We start from the raw sequence: 22,125 nt of genomic DNA on the forward strand, positions 1-22,125 counted from the left end.
TGATAGTGAAATGATATCATTTTCTTTCTCATATCATCTGCTCATTTGTCAAAATCCCTACACATTAATTTGGAACCCCTTTACTTTTAACGAAATGGCCACAGACCATGCTGTGAAATTTCTTCCGAGATCATTCTTTTCAACACATTAACCCGGTGAGGGCTGATTGGAGACTAAGACACACAATTTACAATCCCAAGATAGGAGGATCATAGTCAGCAACAACAGAAGATGGAAAACTGGTACTCCAGTTATAGCTTTAGCTGGATTATCAGCAGCGGCTTCCCCGCTGCATCTTGAATCTTGAGACTGGCTTTGACGATGATGTTGGGACTGTTCTCTCCTGCAGAAATCATACAAGCAGAATTGTTGGTTATAAAGATCAGCTGCACTATAATGTATAGGGAGAAAAAATAATAAATCAGATGAACAAAATTCAGTACCTGAGAGGATCCTGTTCCTTGAGATGGAGAACTTGATGGGGTGTCAAATCCTCGTTCAATAATGGAACCAGTGAAAGCCTGAATACAAAATCAAAGAAAAAATATATCAAAATTTAAATAAAAGCTCGGATAATTTTAGTAATTAATGTAATATATCCATAAAATTATATCCTTCCTACCGATAGCAACAACTAAGTTCAGAGGATTTCGAATAATGAAACATAAGAACATTGAAGAGGCAAAAAAGCATTCAGAAGTAAACGTGCCTTCGGAGCATGAGAAGATCCCACTGTGCTCGTATTGTCTTCAACAGGAGCATCTGAAACCTGAAAACACATCAAACATCTAAACGACAGGATCTTTGAAAGATTGAAAGCAGGAAAAAAAGGACAGATCTAATGAAAAGATAAAACATGATATAAAGAAACAAAGATAACTTTTCACTTAATTTTTTTTCACCCCTTTTATTCTTATTATTTCTTCTTATATTATTGCTTCCACAATGCCTTTTATTTTTTCATGTTTCTGTAATAAGATTCCACTTGCTTCCTTGATTCTACCTTGCTTTTATCATGTTTCATTCTTATTTTTTGCTTTCTTCTACCGCTGTAACATTTATTTTTGTCTATATAGTCTTTATAAGCACATTCCCATTCCCATCTAATAGAAATTTATACTGTCAAATACTGCAAAATATATGCAATATTGAAGTAAATAGACAACATACATCATTTTGCGGTGCAAATGACACATGGCGCTTCTCTTCCAGTCTAGGATAATTCAAGACCTTTTCATCGTACTTCCTTGGTTTAATGGCTCCATCATTTCCTTCAGACGGTTCAACTGAACATACAAACCATGTTCAAATTATTAGTTTGAAAGAGGGGGCAGGAAGTCTAAAATTCCCTACTGGAGAGAACTTTCATGTTCATTTCTGAGGCAGCTTATGTCTCAGAAATCAAGTTAGAAACGTTGATGAATTAAGTACAAGTTTCAGCAATCAGAACCCTGCGAATGCTACGTAACTAAGAGAAACACAAAGACATAAAGCATGACCACTACCAATTATATCAAATATTATAAATACCTTTATTAGAAAACCGAAGATGCAATTGTTCAAGCTGCACAATCAAATGCCAGATGTCAGTAGTAAGTGTGAAGGCAATAGCCATGAATCAATGTACTTATATTACAATGGATATCTCCCTTATAAATGGCATAATTTCTAACATGTGGGTTACCTATAGGGCAAAAGGGGAAAACTTGGGCCTAGAAACTGAAGGGTAAATGGAAAATAGCAACACTTGGAGACCCTATGGTCTATGGGCAATGTGTAGACCACTTGACAGCACTTTTAGCGGCTTAGCCCACAAATCCTATGTAACCAGAGAACTGCTAACTGCACTTAGGAAAGAGTGGATTTCGCTAATTTTCTGTAGACTCTTGTCACACAAGCCATAGCTCCCTTCTTAAGTATTATTATTCTTGCTTGAAACTCTGGCAGTGAAATTGAGCACACGACAGAATTATACAAGTATGGCAGAAGAGCAGTCCTACTGTCACTACAGGCGATGCATGTGAGCACAAGTTAAACTCCTATTCATTGCTAATTGCAGCAGTCAATGCACCCAGCCAAACTGCAGACATATATTACATGTATAGCTTGCCCTGAAAAGATTTTACAAATGTACCTCACTTCCTTGTGTGGTTCTATTTTGGACGGTGGACAAATCAATAACGTCTTCCAACTGAGACTCAATTACTGAACTTTCAGGTCTCGTATCTTCATCAGAAGACATTGAAGAATTTCCATCCTGATCTTCTTCTTTCTCCAGTTCATCTAATCTGGACATCAACCTATCAAATTCTTCATTCTGAGTCAATTTCTTGTCACTCCCATCTTCAGACAAATGCAGTGATTCCAACTTTGAAGTGCCTGAATTACATAGGCAGAAATTTAGTAGACATATTCAGGTTAAAAGTAACACTGTATACTTTAACTAATATAACAAAGGGCACAGAACAAACAATATATGGCATGCATGAATGGGATGGGAAAAGAGGAAAATAAGAGAATAAGGACACCAAGGTGTCATCTAACAAATAGTTACATCCAAAGAAATGCATGAGCATTGCCTTAAAGCTTGTTTGAGGCTGTTAAAGAAAGTGGACAGTCTCACACAGTATAAAGAACCCATTCTAAAAGGTAAGACTGTACATATTGCAGAATGAATCCAGTCATCAAATTTATTCTCTTCTAGTTATTAAAACAAAGATGTTTCTCCAAAGTTGTTATTAAACTTTTTCCTTTACAAGTTTCCAACAACCAATTTGTGGACCATATGACATTGATACTCAAAGACACATCAACATACTAGTCTCGAGATAGCAAGATTGGCAGCAGCCCTGAACACAGGCAAACTGGTGTTTGTTCCGACTAACAATGTTTGTTTCCATCCAGTGATGTACTTAATAAAATTTGACCAAGAGCAATTTTATTCATAAAATGAGGGGGGGAAAGCTATTTTTCGCATGCATTGTTAGCTGAAAACACAATGTCGCTTTAATAATTCAAAATTAGTTGACTTACTTGCTAATCCCCATCAACATTTGCAGATTTGGTTATTAGGGGAAAATGCAAAAAATGGTTTCTCAGATTCAGTTTAATAGCTAATTCTGATACCTTTGTGGTCTAGTAATAAATAGCAAACAGTGAACTAACATTTTTTCACTTCATTTAAATTATTTATACTATCTTATTTGAACTTGCTCGGAGACAAAAGTGGGAGACAGAAAAACATTGACTTTCCTCCCCCCTTCTCCTTCTTCTCCGGAGAAAGGAAAGAGAGGAATGGGAAGAGGTTTGACTGGAGAGGGAACATTTCATGCCCTCCAACCATCTAGCAGTTCAAAAGATGTCTAAGGTGCTGGGAGGCACCCCATACTATACAGGAAAAGAAAGGAAGAAATACATTGTGTCAAAGTGCAGTCACACCACACCACCTTAACAGGGGTGGACCAGCCTTAAAGTCAAGTCTACATGAAACAGGTAATGGACAGTTTCTTCAAATTGCATGAATCACACCTAGGTTATATGATGCATGTAGATGAATCATTCAATTGATATCACCTATTATTTTTCTCAAAACTAAGACTATCATGCACTGTAGACCAAATTGCTGTAGGAAATGATAAACATAAAGATGAGATAATAAACTACATTTTCAAAAAGGTAACCAACATAAGTCTGCCAACTTAAACTTAGTGGATGTGCAGATAGCTTTGATACCCTAAGGATAAGTTTGACTTCTTCATCTCGCCTTTCCTGTTCATAGTATTTTAAGGATGGTATAATGAATTTTGCTGCTTGACCTAACTGCTTCTAAGGTATTCTAGTAGTATGTTTTGTGACAGATCGCATGTTTCCATACCAAAAACGAAGGAAAAGGGACAACATCGCAACTTTTTCCTAAAGAAGGAAAAGAAATATAAGAGGGACCATTTTGTAAATGCCACCACATGGTGTTCCTTTCAAGAAGAATTGCAGTTACCCCACATTAAAAAGCAAGAAGGACGATCCAATACCATACATGGAAGAACTCTATAAGCACAAAAGAGTGACAACATTTTCAATAACAGGAAGCAAAAGATAATGCAAAGTTCAACTAATGCAACAATAGATGTTGTCACGAATACCTGCCTGGTTCTAGGTCTGTCAAAGAGTGCTCTTCATCATAGTCTTCCCTTATTTCCACAAGACCTTCCTATTGGAAAAGCAAGTGAACAGTAAGTTTTTAATAACACAAGGCTCTAGTTATGAGATGGGAACAAAATCTGCAGGTCTGATGATATCGGCCAAAAGTTTAAATATCTTCATTTGTTGAACCAGCTAATTTACGCAACAAATGCAGACGCTTTCTAAAGCTAATCAAAGTACAAGATTTTTACAACCAATCAATAATGGGAAAGCTTGTCCTTTCTTAGTGCAACAAAAAAGTTACTAAACTCACAGCAGCTTCAGCAGCAGTGGAATTGAAAAATGATGCCTCGGCGAGAAGGTCCCTTATTGTAGCTTTTAAAGCCTCCACTTGCGACTGCAATGTCTTTCCCCTCCTCTGTAGAATCTCCACTGTTTGTTTTGCTGTCCTCTCTGCATAATATCCTTCTCCTAATAGAACCTATGAACACATTCAATAAGAAAAAATTGCCATCGTCATGAAGGAAACAGCATCTACCCTAAATTCAAAATCGGAAATAGTGAAGATAACTATTGCAAACTGAAAAGATTGGAACAACAATTTCAAACTCATTCTTTCTTTCATTCTATCTCCAGTGGAACTAAATCATGGCAAAACCAATCAAATCTACAAGGACCTTGGTGTCTAGAACAACTATACCAGTCCAATCATTTCCATCTCATACTGTTCTTCTATTTCTCTAATGGGGATTGAAATAACAGAGGAAACCAATCAAATTATACACGCACCATTGGTACGAAAAAACAACTAAAGCATACCATAAATTCATTCGTGTGAACAATCTTTCCCGGGAAGAAAGCTGCCTTTCCAAATGGTACCTAAAGAAATTCAACAATTAAAACAAACCTTTCCTGAATGACCAACGCGTCAGTGTAGAAGGAAAGGAAGGAAATGGGTGCTTTGAATGACGTTTACCATGATATCGTGGGAGAGTTCGTCGGGTAGCTTCTGGACGACTTTCTTGAGGGCGTTATTGTCGGCGATGAAGGCGTTGAGCTGGTCAAGCTCTTTCTGGCGCTCGGCGATAGAGTCGTTAACCCACTGTGCAGCCTTTTGAGCCTCATCAACGGAGAATAAGGAGGCTATGGGAGTTGCTATACCCTTCCCCTTCTCTCTCCCCTCCATCTTGAAGAGAGAGAGAGAGAGAGAAAGAGAGAGAGAGAAAGAGAATGCCCGAAGAGGGTGGTGGCGATCCGGCGACAGCGACGGCGAGACGCCAGAGGTCAGGCAAGGTTTAGGGATAGTGATACCAAGCACGCGCGGCAAAGCCGTAGAAGCAAGAAAATTATCAATTTGTGCGCTGCTTTCTTAGAATGCCAGACAAAGGTTTAAGGTTTCTAAATTGATAATCTTCCAAAATATGTACCTCCGATTTCGAGCTTTTGCTTTTAAGATGACAATTGGTTCAAAAATTTCATCAAAAAACTGCCATTTCTTCAACACATATAATCTCTACTATTTTTAATTTGATTCTTGTTCTGTTTTTGTATTCAGAAAAAATTTTATCAATTATTTTGCAATTGTGAAAGAACAAGGAAAAAAACTTGGCACCCCGGGATCAATGCAAAGGCCAAGATAAGCAAAATAGTCCAACTTCACCTCCAAAAGAATGTCTCATCTACTTATAGATGAGATACGTTTAAAAAGAAACAAAATAATTGATTAAAGTTAAAAAAGAGATGTATATGAATCAATTGCGGAGCCAAGAAACAATGATTAAAAATAAGTAACAACTTTATAAGAATAAAAGAATTCATAAAGAATAAAACAAAAGAAAATTCACAAGAAGCCTTAGAGAAGGTCCCAATGAACTTGGCCTTCATCAACGCGAGGGCACTTGCATCACTTATAGTTGTTTATGAGTTGGCTTACCTTCTATGACATACTTTCTGGAGCTTTCTGCGGCAGTTTCTGCACTACTGAAGGTGCTTCAGCGAAATGATCTTCAGTGACATGTTTCTCCAAGACGCAACAATCAAACTTTCACTGATGGTTTTTCTATCTTTACTGACATATTTTAGCGCTAGTGAAGAGTGGTATTCATGTAACATATCTCCTTATCCTTAATCTAAAGACGAGCTCCAAAAGAATATGATTCATAAACAAGATAAAAAGGTTACATGAACAATGATTAATATCTTTGTGAATAAATGTATTTCATAATTATTTTTCTGATAGCTAGGCATACTATTGTTGAGCAGACCTTATACCAGTTTATAATAGAGATACTATGGATACAGTGTTCAAGTACTGACCTTCTTAGTATGCTCTTCAAGGTGGATTTCGAGTGAGCAGGAGGAAATCTGACACTGATAAATTGAACAAGTATGGTCATCCCAGGTTAATAGGATCCTCCTTTTTTAAGCTTGAGCATCGGGCCGACCGGACAACCAAAATCCAGGCCTGAGGCCGGCACGACCATTAAAACCTGAGCCCGAGCTTGATCCAGTGCCATTTTATCCGAGCTCGGGCCTGAGTCAGGCCGGGTACCCGTCAGCGGGCTAGTCCTCATGTCCTTCCTGAGTGGCAAGAGGGTGGCAATGTTGGGGGCGCAAAAAGGAAAGAGTGGGATGTGGTTGCTCTTGCTTGTGGCATAACAAGTCTCCCTACAGGGAAGGCATGCATGATGAGTTATTAGCTCAGTGGTAGAGCGTGCCCTAATAAGGCTTTGAGGGCTGGAGTGAAGGTCGGAGCTCCCCCTACCTTCTTTCCCTTATTACTCCAAGATCCAGAGCTGCTTTTGGTGCCTTGGGGTGGTGTTCCTGTTGTGCTTCAACTTGCACATTGATTGCACTCTTTTTGCAGCATAGAGAATTGATGTCATGAGAGTTCAAAATGAAAACTACCCGCCTATCAACCCCCACCCCGTCCGTTGCACCAACCCTGTTAAGAATAGAGATCCTCTAGGTTCTATTATTTGCATATGTTTCAATTTGTTTCCACTCATCGGCTATAGTTTTCCAGTTATTGGAATAATGTTCATGTTCATCCAACTCACATTCAACATTCAACTTAAAGACGCAAAGGGATTGGAGTCGGATGGCACTCACCCTTTATCAAGTTTAGATTCTAGGCAATCAGATTCGGATTCAAAGTTGAATTCAGACCCTTGTTATTAAGATTGAATTCAGATCGGAGTAGTATAAATGCTACATACATTTGTATATATCAGGTTCAATCTTCATCATTCCCGGTTGGATATGAATCCTGGATACAGATTCCAGTCTTGAAACTGCTTATCAAATCTGAATCCGGTTAGTAATTTGATTCAGAATTCTTTATCAAATCTAACAAAAGGGATTCAAAACGAGATGGAAATCGGCATTTCTATGCACTGTTATGAACAGAAGAATGGTTTAGCCCTTTGAAGCTGAGCGAGTGACCTTACCCACCCGAATCACATATCGATACTGCACCCAGCCAATGCCAAATATGTGTGTGATCGTAGAAGCAGGGTCACCCGACCCAGCCCACATTGACCAGGCCGGACCGGACCGGACTGGACCGAGCTCAAACTGGTCTTCCATTAGAATTAGCAAAAGCAATGTCTCCTTTCATACTTCGGATTCTATTATGGGTGATTCTTGTACGATAGAATGTGATAAGTGAGATTTTGAGTAAGTGTTTAGCGTGAAGATATCGAAATAATGAGTCACCCGTTCCCTTGAAGTGAACATATTTGAGATCACCAAATGCTCAGGAGTTTCCTCTATTCGATCATTTTCTTTTTTATTGCTAGATTTCTCGTTTGTATGCATCTTCTCTTTATTTCCCGAGTCTCTAATGAGTTATCAATAGAGTTGGAGAAGATCAAGAGCTCTTTAAAGTCAGTATTCTGGTTCAGTTTGAATTCGAACAGCAATCTTATGCTTTTTTCCAACATACAAATTAATACACCCGAATCTGCACCACCTTTGTCGTTTGGTCACCTGAGCGGGCCTTCTCACATGTGCCTCGGTCTGTCTTAAGCCCTGCATTTGAACCCAAGTTGGTGCTCTTAACCAGTGCTAACATGTCCCTAGTCTAGGCCAGGTCGATGCCCAGCCTTAATTAAGATAAGGATGCCGATCTCTAGAGCTGCAGCCTAGGCCGCGGCCGACTCCTTATCAGGCCAGATCGGGCCGGGCCAGGTCGATGCCCAGCCTTAATTAAGATAAGGATGCCGATCTCTAGAGCTGCAGCCTAGGCCGCGGCCGACTCCTTATCAGGCCACGCCGAGCTGGGCCAGCTCGATGTCCAGCCTTAATTATGATAAGGATGTCCATCTCTCAAGGTCAATGTCAGGCAGTACCAGAGTCAACTCATGGCTGCCCAAAGTCTCTGGTTCAAAAACACGCCCATGAAAAAAACAATCTCTTCGAACTTCAAAAAATCAACTTTGTGTAGGGCTGTGTTTTGAAAAAATCTATAAGCAGATGGGGATAGATAAGATGCATTTCTTGTTGAAAAGATATCGGTTTATATGTGCATCTTTCGATTATTTCTGGCACATTTGTGTTCAAAATGGTGATTAACAAAATATTTAATCAGACAAAAACCATTAATATTTAAAGAGAAGGAAAAAGAAAGGTTTTTTGGAAGGAATATTACTAAATATTTTAGTTTGCCAGTTTCCTTCTTGGAGCGTCCAGTGAATGGTGAAACGACTCAAACACCGAACTTGTCCACGTTGAGTCGAACTGGAACAGCCATTTGCGGCTGATGCAAGCACGTTCTGAGGATGATGAAAGTGAAACAACTCAAACATGGTTGTGCTTGTCTATTCAGACTTCAAAACAAGCCAGATTCTTAGATGTAGAAGGGTATGGCTTTCGTAATTTTACATAGAAAGTAGATTTTCTTAAGCAAACATGAATAAAAACGTAGAAGGCTTGCAGGTTCAGTGGAGCTAGCCAGGGGTGAAGCCAAAGGAGGTTCCCTAGGGGTTTTAGCCCTCCCCCTTCAAATTTTTTTTTTTTTTAATTTACATGGAAATTTTAGAAAATTTTAGTTGTCTTATATAAAAATTTTGAAAAATGATATTTATCTTGTCAAAATTTTAGCTCCACCCTTAAGCTAGCAACCATTGTATGGTGGACACAAATGCTTGTTCTTCTTGTTCCTAGGGTGCCAAGGACTGGACGCCCCGTTCCTAAGGTTCCAAGAATAAAAAAAATCAAACACGCACTGCATGGGCCAGCCCATCACAAGAGTTATTGAATAATCAAGTCCTTTTAAATAGCTTAGGAACGTATGTGATGCCGCACGCAAGAGCGTCATTTTCAGGATTCAGTGGGTCCATTTGGATCTAGTTGTATTTTCTTTTGGATACTTTTAGTTTGTTTAGAATATTAGATCTAATTTAATGATACAAATACAATTAGGAATTTCTATTCGCTTTTCCTTTTTTATATTCAAATAAACGAGAGGTTTGGTGCTTAGTGGAGTTCAGATTGAATAAAACTATGAGCTCTTATTTCCTCTTTCTTATTCTCTTGCAAATCTAATTCAATTTGCACCAGTTCACTACACTAGCTTATATAATTCACAAGTTTAAACAAAAAATCTTCCTCATAGAGTGATAGAGAAAGACCAGTGGCGGAGTCAGAAAATTTTTTAAAAGGACAATGATTCACAGATTATCATACTTGAAGGGGCACTTACATATATAACAATATTAAACTATTTTAATGTAAAAATGATATCCATTTTGAAACCGGATCACAAACTATGGTCCCCCAATTTGACAAATGGGCCCTATTTTTTTATTTTATTGTAAGAATATCATAAAACTTTTTGAAATAAGTGTGAGAACGAGGCAATGGGACCTGATCAACCATCACATAGACCTATCTTTTATTGGCGCCCACATGTTTATATATATATATATATATATATATATATATATATATATATATATATATATATAGAGAGAGAGAGAGAGAGAGAGAACAGAAATGGTTAGATTTGTGAAAATTACAATTGAGAGAGGCAAAGAACATGTTATAGACTAATTATTGAAATCTACTTCAATGGATCGAATTGGATACACTCTTAACTTATAGCTGTTTTTTTTTTTTTTTTACATATTCATATACTTGGATTCAAATACAAATGACAAAAAGTCATAATTGAATTTGAATTTGAAATCTGATTTCACAATTTGAATCCAGTCTGAATCCAATTTTTACGTTCATAACTTACCTGGATATTTATGCATATTTGAATCCAAATCAAACCATATATCATTTTTCAAATCTCAATCCAACTTGGCTTCTTAATCAGATATTGAACTTTTTCTATATACAATTTTTTTTGAAACGGATCGGTTGGATATCCAATTTAAATAAAAAACATTAACATCCCTAACTTCAAGTAGCAACAGCCTTAAACCTGAAATGTGAGGGAAGGGAGTCCCAGCTTGGATATGAGGTAAACAAGCATAGTTATTGGAGGTGTCATAAGTAGTGCCCATGAGAATCAAACCGGAAGTGTGCCCTATGTCTGATCGGCTAGCGATGCATCTTGGGGCGTGAGAGAGCGGCAAAGAGATTTTTTTTTTTTTTTTTGGTTGGGTTAAGACAGCATAACAAGGGCAGAAATATCATCTTTCGTGCCTCCTAATCAATCCAAGTTAGCAATGAACTCAAGTTAATTGAATGATGATGAGAGAAATGAAGCCCATCTTTATTTAAAAATGACAAACCAGCTGAGCCCTTTCCTATGGGCCTAAAGGATGGTATCATGGCCAACATCCCAAAAAAAGAAAGAAAAGATAAGAACAGATTTGGAAAAAAAAAATCAAGTGTAAAAAAATTCAAATGGGGAGATTACAATGAAAATACATATATATTAAGAAGGTTGGCTATCTACAAATCATGTGAAACCAAAAGTCACCTTAATTGATTTAAAACATATCTGTCATGCTTACTTAGGAACATTTGCACAATATGTTACTAACAAGGGTGACCCAGAAACTTGAGCATCATTGCTAAAAATAAAGAACCCCAAAAGTAGGTAGCCTGTAGTCGGGACTTAGGCGAGTCAAGGTCAGGTGAGTCAAAATGGAGTCGGCCTGCCGCAGGTCCGGCGGTGATAACAATTACTACCTACCCTAAACCTAAACCTTGAACCCGAAAAGTTTCGGGGTTCATGGTGGGTATGCATCCATCCTAGTCCACACGTGGCTCCGTCACTGGCACCAAATAGCGAGTTAATCAAGTATTTTCTAGATTAACAAGACTATTAAAATATAAGTGGGCGTGATTGGTCAAAGTAGAAAAGAAAATTTTATTAATGAAGAAAAGAGTATGGTCGTTTAGTGTGTATGAAGACTTGCTCTACATGACATAATTGCTGATGAAGAAAAAGCTGTAAGAAGATGAACCAAATCCAAATAAATATGGCTTGAAGCAAGTGAGAGAGATCGTAGGCATGAAATGAGGAAGGGAAAAAAGCGACAGCTTTGAAGAAAATGCAGAGAATATCGCTTTCTTTCATGTCCCGGACAAAATTCGGTGGAAAATTTTTCCCGAGCACCGTGAGCCCCACGCATAGAATCCTGCCATTGCGTGCACTTTACTCAAGTAAAAGGAATTGTAGATATAAAGAATACAATTGAACAAATTCTTTGATACCCACCTCTCATTTCTCATTTCTTCGAGAGTAGTTATTGAGAAAAGGAACTATATTAGAAGTGTAATATGAATATATATATAGAAAGCCTTACGTATCAATCTTGAACATACAAGTCAAAAAATTCATACCATCGATCTCTGAATTCTGAAAATATCAATTCCTGAAATCCAAAAGTTCACTCCATCGATTTCTAAATTGTGAAAAGGTTTCATCTATGTACATCAGAAAAACATGCAGTTTGCAAGTTTTTTTAGACAAGATGTTCATAACTTTTTTTTCATTTTTTTTTTGAAAAATGATTTAAAAAAAAAAATTTGCAGGTCATCTATTCTGTATCTTTTGAGTACCAATGAAATCTTTTAAAAATATTATTTTTATTAAAATAAAACCATTTAAATGAACTTTTAAGTTGATGGGACATCACAAGTTCCAAACTTTTACACTATCATCGAACCGATGTGAAGTTTACTTTTACCAGCAAGCTGATGGGACATCACAAGTTCAAATCCAGAAGGGGACAGAAGGCCGACTAGTGGGCTGCGAAGCCATCAGCTTACTTAACCCAATCCGGTAGCGAGGGTCTGCCTAACCCCGGCTTACCAATCAAACACGGTACTCATTTTGGTATGAAAATAGATGTGCTTCCATATTTTAAAGATGATATGAGCATCGAGACAAGTAGTTAGGTTTACTATGTAGACATATTTATGATTCTATTCTTCAAAAAGTTAGGCCCTGATTGTGTTCTCATAAGGTAAGTTGATGTCACATACATAATTTCTTAGGTGACATCATCTCTAGGTTTTAGGTTACATCATGTTCTGGTAGAACTGCACCTTGTTTTGGCCTTATAGTATTTTGCATATTTTAAATTAGAGCAATATGGTCTTACAATGCGAAAAGTGCAGCTAAGTCTTATGTCCCGGGTGCGATTTTCTCGTGTTTGAAAGAAAAACAAGTATAAGCACAGAAAGCCCACACTGTTGACATTTAAGACATTACACAATGTGTTCTATGGTTGGAAAACATGACTTCAATCTCAACTGTTAGGTTTTTTGGTATGAATATGATATCGTTTGAGTTTGTCTGTTTGTAATGAATGTGAGTTTCAACTAGATAGAGAATTTACTACTCAAACCAAGTAGTCAAGCACACCGAATGTGAGATTAAATTGTCAGTTGGGCAGAAGAGAAAGAGACACTAGTGGCCGAGCCACAGTGGGCTGGTGTCGGCGGCTTTCAATAAAGTGGACCTACATCCAGCCGTAAGAACGGACCCAGGTTTGCTTGTTATATGCTCCTCAACCACAAATCTCTAGCTCCGCCACTTGTTAGAGCTATCGACGTAGATGGGACAGTAAAATAGAGCCGGAAGGGCGCTGCACCCGTGTTGACATGATTGGACGCAGGTTCGAGTACGAGACATGAGTGACTCAATAATATATATATATATATATATATATATAGAGAGAGAGAGAGAGAGAGAGAGAGAGAGAGTTTATTTTGGCAATGTATACTTTATAAGTAATGAATATACGTTAGGTGTATCTCTTCAATCTCCAGTTATTTATGAACAATGATCTCGTGAATATCAATCCATAAATGGCTGCATGACAATCACTTTGCGTTCTTCGTTTAAACACTGCTCGAAGTATAGACTTAATCCGCAAGTTACATGCCATGTCTAAAATTGCATATTATAATCACCAAATGCTTATGAGATTTGATCAAGTGAGGATGAAGACCGAGTGAGTTGGGGTTGCCTTGGAACCCAAGAATCTAGGAACCCTGTGAGGGTTGGGGTTGTCTTGGGCCCTAAGTAACTAGAAACCAGGTGACATTTACATGACCAAATGTGATCAAACCTTCTAGATATTCATTCGTAATGAGGATTCCGAACCAGAAAATTTTAATGGCAAGTGCGTCGCCTCAGTGGCTACAAGACAGAGACATCACCTAAATGAGTGGTCAATTTTGCTGTGTCATATACTCAATAGGCCTCAATGAAAAGCCTTGACAGCCAAGAAATCAGGCAGCATACTCATTTATGTAAAAAAAATGAATGTTTATATTCCATCTTTTGTTTTTCTGAAAATTTGATTTTGCTAAAACACTAGGACTATGAGAGCGTTTGGTAATAGGAACAGTGAACGCAGTGTCCCATGAATTTTCGAAAGATTGTGTTCCAAGAGATGCAGTGTTTCTATTACCAAATGCTCTGAATTGGTATGTTACACATGGTATATAAGGGGTTTTGATTCTTGGTTGCAATAAATGCATTTTGGATCTAACTGGGCTCATATTTGACTTTAAGGAGTCAATTAATTTCAACTTAAGGTGCGAATAGGGCTGCTTGGCTTGGGACCCAGTGAGTGGACATGCCAATGGTGCTGGAAAACAACTTCAAACTACTATATATTACATGGAACCTCATCTGCCATAAACGAGGTACTGCTAAATTTAATTGATCTAAAGTTACCCAGCCATCTAAAATGCAGGTGGATGATTGGAAAAAAAAACATGGATAGACAGTCTTGATTAGATGGCTCGATGACTATAGCTAACCAGAGTCATCGTTCATCCCATTATATATATATATATATATATTGTAGTTTACACTTTTTTTTGTCTTTGTTTTTCTCTCAATCATACATTTGCTTTAGATGGACGGCATTAATTAGATGGCTCACTAACTTGAGTCATCATTCATCCCTTTATATATATATATATATAAAGGGATGAATGTATATATATATATATATATATATTGTCTAAGTTTTAATTTTTTGTAGTTGCATTATTGTAAGCATTTCAAGTAGTTGTACGAAAGAAAACGGATTTTCGGAGTTGTTGGTTTCTATCAAGTTGATCATGTGGATTACAACTATACAATTAAATATATCGATGAACCAACAAGATAGTCAAATTAAATAAGTCACACCTTTGCTGTTAAAGAATACGGTTCTCGCATTGAAGAGATTTACAAGGTCAATTGGACACGACCAATCAGATCTAATTGTTCATGGTAGCACAATTTATAATATTTTAGTTTTTATCATGATTTTTATAAAAATTAAATATTACCCATCCATATACAGAGTAGAGTCAACTCGAGCCAAAGGAGTTGTTCACCTTAAAACACATGGTATTTTTCTTCTATAAATGTATTGATTTATTTTGTTTATTGTTTGTCGCTCACACATCTCATTTTCTCTAATGATTGAGAGTTGATCGACACAATTGACACAATTAAATGGTTGACACGATTATGCCGATGTGGTGAATCGGCCGGTTCACCCACGCAGCTCGATCAATCAGCACGAAATATTAGAAGATTATTTTTAAAAAAATAAATAAAACATAAAAAATTTAATTGTAAATAATAATTTAAAAAATTAACTAAAAATTGATGCAACACTCTAAAATTGCCCCATTTTAAGCATTTGGTAACGAGCACAGTAGTATATTGTTTTGTATATAAGTCCTAAAGATTAATGAATTTTTTACTACATGTTAAAGCAATATGCGACTATCGTAAAACGTCGGGAAAGCGTATCTTTGTCTCGTGGTTAATTAGGTGATTAAGAAAGATCGACCGAAGAAAGGTCAACGTAATTTTCCGAAAAGACAGGGGTAGATCAGGTCAACATGTTTACTTCTGGAACCTCTCGCACGAAACCGTGTTTACTTTTTATGCAACGAATTTTGAATTCAACTTTTTTGTGGTCAACATATTATTATATTATATTCTGGATTTTATTTTTTTCACAAACTCGTGCTCCCCTTTGTCGGCAATTGACATGTACGTGCTTCCTTCCTTTGGGCAGAATGGAAACTTAACGTTTCTTTTTTTTATTGCCTTTCCAAAGCTCGCAAATTTCAACAATTTCCGTAAATGAAACTTGGTGTTGTGTTCCCGTTTTCAAGAAAATATTGGAATTTTAAATTTAATAAAATGTTTTAAAATTTGCCAATTCATGGTCGAATGTTGTTTGATTCGATGTTTTTGTAGAAAAATGGTGTGGCGCCGATGCCGATATTTACCACATTAATGTTGCCAACAAGACAAAAACTTGGTTTATGATTGCCTCTTCACTTATTAAATTAAGAGTGTAAAATTAATTCTTTACGATGTAATATTTCTTTGAAAAGATAATTTCAAAGAGAGGAGTATTGGATAAAATTTAATTAAATTGGACTTGACAATTCACATCTTAGATCCAAGACTGCATTAGTTTGTAAAAATCTTAAATCAATCCACCTTACATGTGAAAAACCATGAATCTAAAATCAAATGAAAGATTTTTTAAGTTTCTAGTGACCACAAATCACTGGGATTACATTTAAAAAAAAAAAAAGTGGATTCCTGTCTTGTTAGTAGTACAAATGTTTTTTCATGAAAATTAAAACGATTAAAATGACATCCTCCTCATGACATATATCCTTACGTAGTTAAAATAATAGAAAAATGAAATTGGCATAAAAATAGGAATATAAAGAATGAATTTCATAACTAAAGCTGAAATTGTCAACTGCTTAAAATAAATCAGTTGTAGAACTGAAGAAAAAGAAGTATATTCTCACAAAGCATAAGCCAATCCACTCAAAGAAGATTCGGCTCCATTGTACTCCTAAAACCTAATCTAATTAAAAAAATAATAATGAAATTAAAATTAATTATTTCAACAACCTGCCAAAAAATAATCTTGTCTCCCGCCCTCACTGCCTTATCGTCCAAGCTTCCAACATTCTCATGTTCACACGCAAAAGACAAGCATCTATAGGGAAATCCGGTCACCGGAAAACCAAAAAGGTCGCCGGAAGAATTAGTCCAATACCTCCAAAAACCGCAATACACCGAAAGTAAAAAGGAATATGTACAATGTGAACATCAAGACTGTACTCAGAGTCGTACCACCTTAAAGAATTCTCCTTTACATGATATTAAAAGAAAAAGAAATAAAAAAAGAAGATAAAATCTCACATATTTCATTTTTAGTAATTTTAATTCCTCATTTTGCGAGAAAAGGGGAAGAAAAAAAAGAACAGGGAAGATCAATGATGCTGGTGGTGATGAAGATTCAGATTGCCGAAGATGCCGACCAGGTCCTGCCTGTACGGCAGATACGACCGCCGCCGGTCTCCCTCCCGGGACTTCACGTACCGGACATCAGCCGGGAAGCCCCCCTTCTTTTGGTTGGTTTTCCTGTCGGCCATGTTTTTGTCCTTCTCCATCTTCTTCTGCGGCTCCACCCTCTCCGGCGAGGCCGGAGGTCTCCGGGGGCGTGATTCAGGTGCTTGTCGGTCCTTGTTCTTCTTTGGGGGCGGCGCGAGGAAGACGAACATGTCCTTCCCGTCGCTGTTGCTTCGGTGGAGGATGTCGCGGAGCCGCCACCTGCGGGAGGAGTTGCTGGTGGAGTTGCTCTTCTTGCACGTCTCTGGCTGGGGCTTTCTCGGCGACCACACGCAGTAGGTACCCTCAGGGACGCCGGTGAGCTCGTCGGCCTCCGGCACCGCCCGGTCCTCCAGGAAGAGCGTTTTCAGAGGCAGACGAGTCGAAGTGGACGACGAAGAGCAAGCGGAAGATGAAGAAGAAGAAGAAAGGTCGGACTGAGCAGCGGACGAAGGAACAGGGATCGAACCGGCCGGCCACGACTGGAAGACCTCGAAGAGCGGCCGCATCCGGCCGTTGGCGAAGAGCTCATCGGCGGAGATGGCGTCGAAGTCGTCGGCTGAGGAAACAAGCCCCCCAAATTCGAAGTCATCGTCATCTTCTTCGTCCTCCTCAGCGTTTCCTCCGCACCGATCGCAACCGTTGTAGGCCTCCTCCTCCTCCTCCTCCTCCTCCTGAGGAAGGTCGTAGACGTCCTCGTCCTCAGGAAGAGGGTGGGCGGCGATCAAATCCGCGGAGACGTCCAGAAACCGGCCGGAGTGGCCGCCGAAGCTCGGAGACAGGGAAATCACCGCGCTCTGCATCAGAAAACCAAATGGGTACCAGAAAAAACTCTCCAAAGTCGACAATCCCGCGGTTCCGGCCACTTGGGTATCGCCAGAAAATCGACTTCCCGCCTCAGAATAGACAGAACAATCAGCCCCAAGAACGAAAAGCTAAGAAACAGATGAGAAATATGTACTAAAAGAGGGAGAGATGGTGGGCTTCCTCCTCTCTGGTCTTAAATAAGAAGGGGAAGGGGGCTTTTATTGGTGAGAGGAAAGGTGGGAGAGAGAGAGAGAAGGGAGGGGAAGGTCGATCACGCGTTTGTCCACTTCGGAAGGAGACCGGAAATGTTCAGAACTTGGAAGGGAAGGAGGCGGAGGAGCAGTTGACAATTGACACGTACAAGAGAAAGCGGCACACCTGGGATTAAGTGCCTCTCCTTTCCCAAACCGGGAACGCTATGTGGGTCTCACATTAAAATAGAGAACTGTATTTGTCCATAGCTTGCAAGCCCATATGCTTCTAGACGCTCTTGCTTTCTAATCCCAAATATTAAAGTTTCTGACTTTTATTTTTTATTTAAGTATGGACCCTTAAGCTAAACGTAAAAGCCTAGGCGTGTTTGGATGGCACCTTCCTAAAAATATATATATACTTTTTAAAAGATTGGTTTCATGAAAAAAATGGTTTTTAATCATTTTTTAAGAATCTGTTTACATGTTTGGATGGCATACTTGAACCTCAATTTCTTAAAATAACCCGGAGAACCAGGTTATTCAATCCCTTTTAAAAACCAGATTTTTTTTTCAAAAATGATTGTTGAGAAAACTTGGTTTTGGTTTCATACAAACATTTCAAAAAATGGCTGTTTTTTTTGTTTTTTTTTTGCTTCCAAAATGTTCTTGGGAATGTCATCCAAACACGGCCGAGGTTTTTTTTCTTTCAAAATGATACATTCTCTATTTTGTTGATCATGCAATTGTGATCATCTTCCTATTGTGATTGAACTAAATAAATGATGATTTGTTTGAAAAGAGTAGATTGAGACGCATTTTCTTGCTAAAAAGGATGAAATTGTCAAAAGGAATTAGAATTTTCTTTCTAAAAAAAAAAAAAGAAAATCTCTTGGGCCAATGAGCCCTTCCCAATTGGCTCTTTTTAAAGCAGCTTTATTTTAAGGACAGTCAATACCCCTGCCCAATTTGGGTAAACACGAAAAGCCACTACTTTAATCTTGCTCCCCTAAATTCCAGTCATTATGATTATATCTCATGATCTCCCAAGCATCACTTTTAGGATTTTCCGGTGGCTTATTTCCGGTGCACTCGCCGTTTTTATGATATATTGTATATCTACACAGATAATTCTTGGCAATTTTTTTCGTGAAATAATCATATACAAGGAGTATGGTCTTTTTCACTTACCAGTTTAAAAGTTTTATCAAGGGAAGCAAAACAAATCAATAAGAGAGATGTAGAAAATAAAGGTAGTATAAAGTATAAACAGGATCTTTTTAACTACATAAATTTTATCTTTTCCTTTTTCCTTCTTCTTTCTTTCTTCTTCCACAAGTTTAGTGTTGCAGAATATACCTGTCTCGGCCTTTTAGTTTCTCGCTGTTTTAACTTAACATTGGATATTCCTTTATCGGCCTTTTGGCTAAGATCATTGGGAGACAGCAGGAAGCCTACAGAAGGGAGGCGGTGGGACTCAGGCCGTCGACTTTCTAGAAAGAGAAAGAGAGAGAGAGAGTAACAAAATTCTTTGTTATTAGCATTGGTCCTCCCACGGCATCGCTTTTCACATGCTGCCACGTGTCACTTTCTCTCTCTACTTTATCTCTACCCATCAACTTTGTTTAGGAGACAGGCGGCCTCTTAAATGAGAACTCATCTTTAGTGGGCAACAGTTAAGAGGAGATATTTTAAAGTGTTTTGGGAGTCTCACGTTCATGTCTCACGTTCACTTGGATCATATTATATTTATATATTCTATTATGTGATTCGTACGCCACAGCTTTCCTCCCCCATTGGGGAGGGAGAGGCCGGTGTGGACACTTCTTGGCGTTTGGTGTGCGCACACGTTCACAAGCCTTTCTCACTTCCTTCCTCTTACGTGAAAATGTTGGACTCCCTTTCAGATGGATATAAACACGTCCTCAAACTTTTAAACTTACATGTTGAACGTACATGTTCAGATGTTAGTTTTAGATGAGTGAGAGGTTAACAACACACTGTTCTTCTGTTTTAAAAAAAAGGTCAAAGGTTTCCTATCTTTTTTCTTCCAGAATCGTGATTGTGTTGGTGTCAGGTAGCAACTCAGTGTGAACTTTTATGATGATATTGTCATTGTTCAGGAGAAAAAAAAATGTCAAGTTAAACAATTTCTGGGCCTAAATGTGTCTTTAGCAGTTGAAAGATCAGCGGGCTCATTAAAAATCTTAAACTCAAGTTTATAAGTCGAACTTATTCAAACGAGGGATGATCATTTGCTGCCAAAAGACAATGATGAACATAGTCATGTTTTTAGACGAAGCAAACAAGGCATTTCTTTACGTGCGTGTACATGTATACATCTAATTTTGCACGAACTTTAACGTATGCTGGTGCTTCGTATATGCACCAGTTTCGATGTCCGTGAAAATTAGACTGTCACATTGAGAGCGTCCATTGACCGCAGTGTTATGAGACAACCTGTCTAAGAAAACCGGTCATGATTTGATTTTAACACCCATTAAAAAAGAAGTTCGGCCATGGAGAAGGGATACATCGAAGAGGTTAGTTTTCCGAGCTTAGGACTTGGGTGGGAAGAATGATCGTGATTGATAATGACAATGTACAGAAAAAATTCTTGAAAATATAAGTCTCTTACAAGACGTCCGATCCGCGCCCTAGCGGTGATAGGGTCAAAGTCCTTTTTTCTAAATTTGTGGCATGAACGCCTACAGAAGCCAGATGGTTCAGGTGGTTCTGATCTCTGATCTCACTGTTAGGTGAGCTTCCACAATGTGTTCACTGAATAAGCCAATTGATGAGTCAACTAACTCCTAGGCTACAGCACATATGGTGAACAAACTTTGGTAGGTTTGACGAGACTTGGGATGCTTACTCCCACACAAACGGGTTGGATCTGGTACAGCTATACACTTTTTTTGTCTTTAACATGTACTACCACCTCCATGAAATTTGAACGTTGACTGCTATTTTGACACATAAACGAGCCCAACTAAATGCATCAACCTGCCACACACACAGACACACAGATATGTATATAAGTCTGGTTCTAAATGGATCTGGTACAGCTAAAAAGAGATCCAATCCATTTGAAAACCTATGCCCTCTTCCTCCATCTAATAAAAGTCCAGGCAAATCTTATTGATTGTACAGCTCCAAAGTGTTTGTTGAAATCCGAACCATCAGGAAAATGGTCCCACTTTCAAAGCACCAGAGTTCACATTCAAGTGCAAAGAAATAGCAGATGCACTCGTTGCTTGACTTGCAAAATCGTTCTTTTCCTGAACCGAGTGCAGCTTCAGCTTTGAGACAGTTTGAGGTTACCCAAGCATCTCCTTCTTCAAGTAAAGTACTATAGAGCGTGCTCAACTTCACTTGGGTCTCCTCCAAGCCATTCCTAAATGACGTGGTTGCAGTAAAAACAGTTCTACTGTAGTTCTAGAGAAATTACACTTTTTGACGCTTTCTTTCACGTTTGAGTTTCTATCAGAGACCAATCTGTGGTAATGAACAGGCCATTCTGACATCAAAATCAATTCAAAAGAGTAGTAACACTTGGACATTTTAACAGGCTTCTTCGGGAGTTCCTTTGAAATGTTGCGCTCCGCTGGGCAGTGTCTTTAAAGCTTGGACTGCTATCGAAGATAATCCTTGTCAATGGCCTGAGACAGTTTCCGAGTAAAAGTCGGCAACTCCAGAATATATCGTCTTGCTGGCTCTGTGTGTCGCGGCAAATAAAAGAAGCCAGCCAAACTGTCTCCATGTTTGTGTTAGCATCAAACCACACTAGAAGAATACATCAAATTTTAGGCCAAAGTTATTCCACACGACTAACACAAATAAAACAAATATCTCAACATATTTAGTCTTGGGAAGATTTTCACGAGAGAAATTAGGCAATGGATTGCCTCAAACTGTCAGCTTCAAGTCAAATAACAGACAACTCCAGGTTCATGTTTGATACATCCAGCCCGCTTGAAATCTCGGAGTTAGATGAACCAGATTGCAGCAATATAATAATTACCTTCAAGAATATAATCTGATTGATACCTGTGTTACAATTGCCTTATCTTGGCATTAACTGAAATCTGCATTAGCCTTCTGATAATACGCCACCTCCACCCCCACCTCCACATC

The 22,125-nt window shown here is 38.3% G+C and overlaps 2 protein-coding genes across 2 annotated transcripts; both read right to left on the bottom strand.

The window, feature by feature from the left end:
• LOC116260060 (uncharacterized) lies at positions 1-5,497 on the bottom strand. Its single transcript, XM_031638136.2, has 10 exons — positions 5,117-5,497; positions 4,960-5,019; positions 4,454-4,621; positions 4,144-4,207; positions 2,135-2,379; positions 1,531-1,564; positions 1,171-1,286; positions 710-769; positions 444-521; positions 1-343 (listed from the first exon to the last, which is right to left on the bottom strand). The coding sequence occupies exons 1-10, from the start codon at positions 5,324-5,326 to the stop codon at positions 272-274; spliced, it is 1,107 nt and encodes a 368-aa protein (XP_031493996.1). The 5' UTR covers positions 5,327-5,497; the 3' UTR covers positions 1-271.
• An 11,205-nt stretch (positions 5,498-16,702) lies between these two features.
• Positions 16,703-18,145, bottom strand: LOC116259901 (uncharacterized). The gene has a single exon (XM_031637889.2). The coding sequence runs from the start codon at positions 17,791-17,793 to the stop codon at positions 16,873-16,875; it is 921 nt and encodes a 306-aa protein (XP_031493749.1). The 5' UTR covers positions 17,794-18,145; the 3' UTR covers positions 16,703-16,872.
• Between the last annotated feature and the right edge of the window lie 3,980 nt (positions 18,146-22,125).

This window comes from Nymphaea colorata, chromosome 9, assembly GCF_008831285.2.
Source record: "Nymphaea colorata isolate Beijing-Zhang1983 chromosome 9, ASM883128v2, whole genome shotgun sequence".
NCBI classification, from domain to species: domain Eukaryota; kingdom Viridiplantae; phylum Streptophyta; class Magnoliopsida; order Nymphaeales; family Nymphaeaceae; genus Nymphaea; species Nymphaea colorata.

Bases quoted from the DNA above. Each gene is read 5' to 3' on its own strand.
- LOC116260060 (XM_031638136.2), bottom strand. From the start codon at position 5,326: ATGGAGGGGAGAGAGAAGGGGAAGGGTATAGCAACTCCCATAGCCTCC. The intron at 4,622-4,959 runs GTATGCTTTAGT...ATGTGTTCATAG, and splicing joins TTCACACGAATGAATTTATG to GTTCTATTAGGAGAAGGATA. The intron at 770-1,170 runs GTATGTTGTCTA...ATGTGTTTTCAG, and splicing joins CATTTGCACCGCAAAATGAT to GTTTCAGATGCTCCTGTTGA.
- LOC116259901 (XM_031637889.2), bottom strand. From the start codon at position 17,793: ATGCAGAGCGCGGTGATTTCCCTGTCTCCGAGCTTCGGCGGCCACTCC.